This window comes from Salarias fasciatus, chromosome 6 (assembly GCF_902148845.1).
Source record: "Salarias fasciatus chromosome 6, fSalaFa1.1, whole genome shotgun sequence".
Lineage (NCBI taxonomy): Eukaryota > Metazoa > Chordata > Actinopteri > Blenniiformes > Blenniidae > Salarias > Salarias fasciatus.
This window is the reverse complement of record NC_043750.1, coordinates 18,122,447-18,130,161: the sequence shown is the minus strand read 5'-3', so window position 1 is coordinate 18,130,161 and position 7,715 is coordinate 18,122,447. Positions and strand designations below refer to the sequence as shown.

The 7,715-nt window shown below is 38.7% G+C and overlaps 1 protein-coding gene across 1 annotated transcript in view; it reads right to left on the bottom strand.

Moving 5' to 3' along the window:
• LOC115389759 (leucine-rich repeat LGI family member 2-like) overlaps positions 1 to 3,911 on the bottom strand; it is a 5,366-nt gene extending 1,455 nt beyond the window's left edge. The window contains exons 1-8 of the mRNA XM_030093338.1: positions 3,736 to 3,911; positions 3,580 to 3,651; positions 3,331 to 3,402; positions 2,693 to 2,764; positions 2,442 to 2,513; positions 1,952 to 2,121; positions 864 to 1,028; positions 4 to 482 (exon numbers count right to left, since the gene is read on the bottom strand). Of these exons, the coding sequence (XP_029949198.1) occupies positions 4 to 482; positions 864 to 1,028; positions 1,952 to 2,121; positions 2,442 to 2,513; positions 2,693 to 2,764; positions 3,331 to 3,402; positions 3,580 to 3,651; positions 3,736 to 3,911 (1,278 nt within the window). The remainder of the gene's footprint in view (positions 1 to 3; positions 483 to 863; positions 1,029 to 1,951; positions 2,122 to 2,441; positions 2,514 to 2,692; positions 2,765 to 3,330; positions 3,403 to 3,579; positions 3,652 to 3,735) is intronic.
• Between the last annotated feature and the right edge of the window lie 3,804 nt (positions 3,912 to 7,715).

The window sequence follows — 7,715 nt, the reverse complement described above, 5'->3', positions numbered from 1 at the left end:
CACCCGGAAAGCTTTGACGGCCACCACGTCGTCCACATTTGGGATCTCGCTGTGAAGAACGAACTTCAGGGTGCTCTTGTTCCACAGGTAAATCACAGGCGGCTGAGAGCGGCTTATCAAGATGAGGTAGGACTTCCCGTCCACCTCGACAAACTCAGCATCTGTATCCCGGAACCACTCGTGGAGGAATTGGTAGGAGTAGAAACCCGTTTCATTGCGTTCCGGTTGGTCCATCCACTTGTAGAGAGTGGATATCCCTGCCTTGGAGCTGTCCACAATCACAAAATACCAGTCGTTTTCGATCTGAAAGACCTCTATGTCGTTTGGTTTTGAGATGTTGAAGACCTCAACGGTTTGAAACTTGGTAAACTTGTTTTGTTGGTCGTCAAACTTGTATATATGGGAGCCACCAAAGAGCTGGGTGACTAGTATCAGGACGTGGTTCTCAATCAGCACTGACTTGCATCCAACAACAGATTTCCCTGTGAACAAAAGGTAATTGATTATATGCAACATGTATTTTACAATCAGTTAAAAAACAGTAACCAGAAAACCAGCTTATAGAACAGTGCCAAATAATCTGCAGATCACCACTTCTTAGTCTCAAATGTTTGTTTTTAAGGAAAATCTGGCAGAGCCCATGGAACAGGTGCTTTGTGTTCAGATGAACAAGAGTCTCCTTTCATTGTTTGAATAATTTGATTATCTTCGACTTTTAACTCTTTTGTTTGTAATCGTTTTTGAAAAGAAAATTGTTCTATAAATTACTATTATATTGGGAGTCTTTCCATGAAATTGAATGACTGTGTGAAACAATCAATCTTAGAGATCAATAGAATGACTAAAGGTGGGAGTGGTCAAACCTGTGATGTTGTCAAACTTCCTGAAGTTCATTTCGATGTGGTCCCACTCCATGATGACGCAGCTGTTGGTGTTCGGGGCGGCCAGAGCGATGTAGATATCCTCTTTGAAAGAGAAGATGTCCGCCGACATGGCCTGAACGGGAATGGACTGATGACGCACAAAGTCTGTGAGAAGAAATCACAGGGAACAGCTGAGGCGTTGATCAAATTCAAACATCATCCCTGAATTTGTAAAATAGTAAAAAGATTCAACGCTGTGATTTTTTGTGTAGGTATGTAAAACTATCATGGTGAAGATTTAACATGAAAAAAAAAACAGTTCAAACTAAAAAGGATGGCAAAAATAGACTCGTTTTTCCACCTCTTCCATAGCTTCTTGTGCTGTTTGATCGTCACGCAATGTGACCTTGCTGCTCAGTACAGTCTGGACCCGCAGTTTTCCCACAGAGACGGCTCCAACGTGCCAAGGTTACTCATGACTCATGACTCAACATGTGTTTCAGATGTCCTTGGTAATGAATCCTAACAACCCAATGCCACCTGAGAGTTTGACAGAAATGTACTCACAACTTGTGCTTGGACTCTCACTAAATTTGAGACCATAATAAGCGGTATGACCCATAATCAGTGGCTAGTGAATCATAATCAGTTTATTGATGCCACTGCAATCGATCCAGTCCTAAATCCAGATTATAGTCTCATTTTATTTAATTCTCTATTTACAGAAATGTACTCAGACCAAGTACCTGCAAATTGTGTCTGCTGCATCTCCACAGTGAACTCACAGACACTGAACTAAGACCCTTGAAATAAACACTGTCAGAGTAGACTTTAAGAAGCTCTATCTTTAAATGATTATACCGGTAACTACATGCAGACATGCATGTGGACATTTTCAAAGGCAAACATGTTAGCAGACCTTGGCTCTGCTTATTGAATGCACCCCGGTACACCGTAGTATCTTTTTCAATTATTCAACAGCTTTATTGATCTCCTTTCTCCACTTTCCATTGATTTCTTTTAAAAAACTTAACATAATTTGAGCTGTTACTTCTTACTATCAGAAACTGAGCTACAGTCCTTTTTACCTGTGGAAATGCATTCCCCGGGAGGAATGGGAAGGTCGTTGAGCCGCTTGCCCTTCATATCATTAGGGCCTGCACAGAAGACATCTGATACAGTGGCGTTTGTGTTTTTCAGCCACGTCATCAGCCACTTGTTCTCGCAGATGCACTGGAAAGAGTTGCCCCGCAGATCTCTGGTGCAACACAGAGCAAATCACCAGCGACGACAAATAAGATGCAGAACAACAAGAAGATAGATAGATAGATAGATAGATAGATAGATAGATAGATAGATAGATAGATAGATACATAGATAGATAGATAGATAGACTCTTTTTTGTCTCTAAAAGGAGAAAAAAACTGTCTTTAATGTCATTATATAGAAAAATAGAAAACAGCTTTAGGTCAATACAAGTGTAAAATGCTCTCTCTCTCTCTCTCTCTCTCTCTCTCTCTCACACACACACCACACACACACACACACACACTGCTGACACTGTAAGTGCTTACTCACAGTTCCAGCAAGGAGTCCAAGTCAAAAAAGAGATCCCTTGGCAGAAACCTCATCTTGTTATTTGCGAGGGAGCTAACAGCCACACACACACACACACACACACACAGAAGAAAACACAAATGTTTGCAGATTCAGTTTTACTCCATCTCGCAGCGTCTGTGTTTTGCTGCAGGTATATCAATGCTGAAAAAAACTGCGTAAAAACTGCTGTGAAGCTGCTTTCTGATTGGTTAAGAGGACGGCAGACTTACAGATGTGTCAGACCTCTCAGTCCACGCAAGGCATTCTTTGTGATTGTTTCGATCTTGTTCCCTTCAATAAACCTGTTAGAAAACAGTTGTTTACCATTGTGGAAAAGCAGCTACTGTCAGAGAAACGTATGTGTGACCATTAAATTAAATAGTTTTGATGGAACTGAGTAGAATAATGGTGATCATTCACATACACAACTTCAAAAACTGTCATAAATAAAGTCAGAGATATCCTCGGTCTTGAAGGAACATAGAGTTTTAAAGATGTTTCATCTTTCATCTGAAAAGTTTCATCAGTTCTGGGAGTCCAGCATCTGTACAACACCGCTATTGTTATAATATAACATTGAACTAGTGCCGAAAGCGACAAATGATTTCATCAAGTATCTTAAACAGATCACGTACAGCTTTCCAGCTCCGAGGTAGCTGGACAGCTTCTTCATCCTTGTCATGCTCTGTGATGTTTGTGTGTTGAACTCCCAGACGAGTCAGTATGAGGTGATGAATTCTTTTAGATGAGACAGGAAACATCTTTAAAACGTTGAAAACTTGGATATTTTATCTCACATAATATCGAACTGATTTTGGTGTCTTTTTGTGGTTTTGTTGTTGTTTTTTAATCGGTGACTGATACTCACAGATACTCCAGATGAGGCAGACCAGAGAAAGCATCATCTTTAATTGTGGTCAAAGAATTTGCATTTAAAAGCCTGTGAAAGAAGCACACATCTCAATAATGTAATAAACGGAAAATCAAGACTCTATTTGTTTTTCTCTTCTTTTGATAACTGGGGTAGAAAGGTTGTCATCCCTGAATTGAAATAATCTTTGTGCGTGTTGCACTGAAAAATCCCTTAGAAGCAAATAATCAATAAACTGGTACTCACAGAAGCTGAAGCGAAGGCATGAGAGAAAACATCCCCTCTGTGATTTCTGCAATGGACCCATTGACCATGCTCCTGTCGGGACAGACACATGAAGGACATGTCAGCAGAGTGAGACAGCGCTGTGGCATAAAGCTCAGAGTCACAGCAGTTACTTACAGAGAGTTGATCTCGTTGGGGATCGTCCGGGGGATCTGAGCGGTGCCGACGCAGATGATGGTCTCCTTGGTGCAAGTGCATCCTGAAGGACATTTGAAATTCCTTTTACATTCAGCTCCTGCATAAAAACACAGGAGAGCAACACTGAGCGCGAGCCACTGCTCGGAAGACGTCATGTCGCCCTCGGACGTGGGCAGTAATGGTAGATGAGAGCGAGATGAGAGCTGGCAGAGGCGGGGTGAAAATGCAGCAGCAGCAGCAGCAGCAGGGGAGAGAAAAACCCTGACACAGGCTGATACGGCTGCAGCTGCATCCCGGAAGGATGCATCGGATCAGTAGGAGGAAAGAAAAAAAAGAAGAAATGAAGAAAACCCTCCTCTCGTCAGTACAATGGTGATCTGTCGTGGAGAAACACTCCAATTCACATCATGAATTTAGTAATCATTTGTGTTGCTTTGTCATGTAAATAATGTCAACTTCACACAAAACTCATTGAAACTACAAAACACAATGAAATATGTGGTATGTATAATTATCATATGGTGAATTGGGGTGATAATACATAAAAAGATGAATCTGTTCAGAAGATGACAAGTTCCTCCCAACAGAGAAAATCAATAATTCACACAGAAAGTATGCTCAAGTGTATAAATCCATAAAAAAAAATTTTTATTATAATCCACATTTTATTGAAGTAAATACTACCATAAACTGTTCATTTGTGGTATTGTGAATACAGACAGATGGATTGATAGATGGATAAAACATAAAAAGACTCTGAGTTATTTCACACTTTTGTGTTCACTACACAATTTCATATGATGTAAAATCATTTAAATGTCTTCAGTGAGAAGCTCCAATGTAAACAGTCTTGAAAATAAAGAGAGAACATTGAATGGGAAGGTGTTCAAACCTTAGACTGGTAGTATAGGTCCTCTCAGTGAACGAACCTTGAAAGAAAGATAAATGTGCTTTATTGTTTTGCATTACATCATCCTCTGAGGTCGTTTGTGTGCAGATACATCAGTGAGCCACTAGGGGGAGACTGCTAATAACATACAGATTAAAACAATTCAAATGGCCTGAATTGAAATTAATTCATGGATCTAAATCATGTGTCTTTGCTGAGGAAAATGAGCGCTGCTTAATTGATCCTCGTAGGCTGGAGATAAACGAGCGCATCTTTAACTCCTACACAAGGTTCACTGAAAGGTTGAAACTGAGATACATGAAATGATCTTGCTGTTTCCTTTTGCATTTCTGATTATCCTCTGTATCAAAAGAAACCCACGTAGATAAAACCACAGGCCAGCTTTCTGTTTTTGAACAAAAGCCTCAAAAGTATGAAGACCTCAGATATATATTTCTTTTTAATATGATTTCATATTGTTACAAAGTCATAAAGATGGCAACAAATCTTCTAGGCAACAGAAGGTTCTGATTGGATGAGAGAGTTTCAAGAGGACCAATATACAGCAAAAACAACCTGAAAAATCTCAGCTGTATCAATCCGTCTCATATCTACCTAAATAAATAAATAAAATAAAATAATGACACCAATAATACCAGTTCCCAAACACAAATGACATGTTGTTTTCATGGAGATAGAAACATGTGAGTGAATGTATCTCATCCAGAGCAGCAGAACCTATAGAGATGTGGAAATAAAGTCTTGTATGAGAAGATAAATGGTGATTTAAAAGGGTGATGCCACAGTTGAAAATACTTAACAAGTGGCAGGAAACTAAAGAAAAAAAACATGTTTGTTAGATCATCCAACCAAATGAAGTGTTTCTGCAACTAGTGTATGAAAACAATATCACACTTGAGGGCGTGCTGCTGTATGTATATATATCAACACTGCTCTTAACGTCTTCAGCACTGGTCTGGGGTTTTGCGTCGATGACTGATAACAGCTGTGCTGATATTCGGTACATCAGCACTCACTTAGGTGCCAAATGAACATAAACTTAAAGAGACGATGGGGTAACTTGCGATGAACTATTTCAGGGTGCGTCTACTAATTTTACCTGCAGATGGTCAGCAAATTCACTTCTCCGCCTAATTTCCAAAGAGTGCTTATCATCACAATTCATTAGGAGAAGTATTCACACAACAATGGGGTTGTTAGTTGTCCCAGCAGGGCCTAACGAGGTGCTGACCTTTGCTGGAGGACCAGTAGTCGACGGGGATGAGTGAAACCAAATACCCACGGCCAGAGGGGAGCAACCGTACGTGTCTGCCATTACTGGCATAATTCATCACAGCTCTGCCTCTTGCTTGCTGTTTTTAGGCTAGAGTATCCTTAAACACTCTGGACACGGCAAGCTGACACCAGATGACGCACAGCAAACATCTCATTGCTATTTCTTTCTAGACAACCATCATGATGCGATTAAGGAGCAGCACAGATCTCACTTAAGTGAGAGTAAGCAGTGTAACTTTAGGTGTGTTTTTCATCTGTAACTATTCAGCACAACTAAGCTTCACAATAAAAGCAGCGAGCATCACCAGCAGAGAGTCAGTGTTTACATGAGGTTTATTGCCAAATACATTGTCACCAAGTAGATTAGCTCTTTTTACTTATTTAAAATACATTTTTAATAACGAAGCCACTTTTGTTAAAAATATTTTATTGAGAAATAGTGTTTTCTTTCTTTATTATTCTTATTCTTATTCTTATTATAACAAGACATTATTTTGTATATTTTAATGAATTTATTTAGCAAATTGCCAATCAGTCATTGCACTACATACATAATTAGGATTGATTGTTAGAGCAATTTGCTAAAAGTCATATTTATGAAAACACATCCCTAGTAAATTCCTCTAAACTGACCTTTACTCTATGGTCTCACATTTGAGTTTCATTTTGAAAAAAAAAAAAAATCAATATTCTCTTTTTGAAAGTAGAAAAAACATCAATTTAATGCTGAGTTTTCTCAAGTCATAAAATGTATGTGAAATTGAATCATTATCATGAATGAGGTTCTTTATTGTCAGCTTTATGACAATAAAGCTGACAATAAAGAACCTTCCCCAGGAGTTCACTGAAAATGACCTGAATACTCTGATGCTCATTAATCCTGCCTAAGTGAAATGTCATTATAAGTGTTTTAGGGAAACGCTCTAATCCCTTATATCCACTGAACCAGCTCACACTGCGGACACTTTCAAATCCACAGGTGACCTTGACCATATAATCGGCTGAAAGATGTCGGGTAACCTGGAGAAGACCGGTGGTCTGGCTTCCGTTGACTGCTTCACAAGCAGTGGTTCAGCCTCTCAAACTTCTCCAGTTCCCCCCCAGGAGCTGCAGAGAGCCCAGCGGTCAGTGTCAGGGAGTCACAACTGCTGCTGCATAGACGAGCAAACACATGTCAGCATGTTGTATAAGATTAATGACTTTGAAAAAGAAGCTGCAAAAAAATTATATCAATTTTCACACTCGAATTTTTAACCTTTATTTTCATTTCATTGGGTTCTTGTTTGTAGAGATACTCATGTTTTCGAAAAATATTCAAACCACTAATATGCTCCAGAGTAATTTGTGGTTTTAAGTTCGTCCTTTTTGTGTCTTTTATATATATATATATATATATATATATATATATATATATATATATATATATATATATATATATATATATATATATATATATATATATGTATGTTGTTTATTAATGCCAACTTAACATGTCGATTGTATCTGAAGTCTGAGTTTTATCACTGCCTTCTCATGTGTTCTTATAGTTTTTAGGAATGTGCCTGTAGGTATTTCCTTTCTGATTGTAACTACTTACATTTTAAAGATTTAATACCAACCAAATTAATATTTTCTGTCTTGTTTATCTTGTGTTGCCAACATTGCATATTTTACATTGCAAACTGTCATTTTATGTTCACACTTAGCTTCATTTGCGCCATTTCGTCAGCTGTTATGTCTGGCAGAGGTTTAAAGTTTCAGCTGTACATATTAG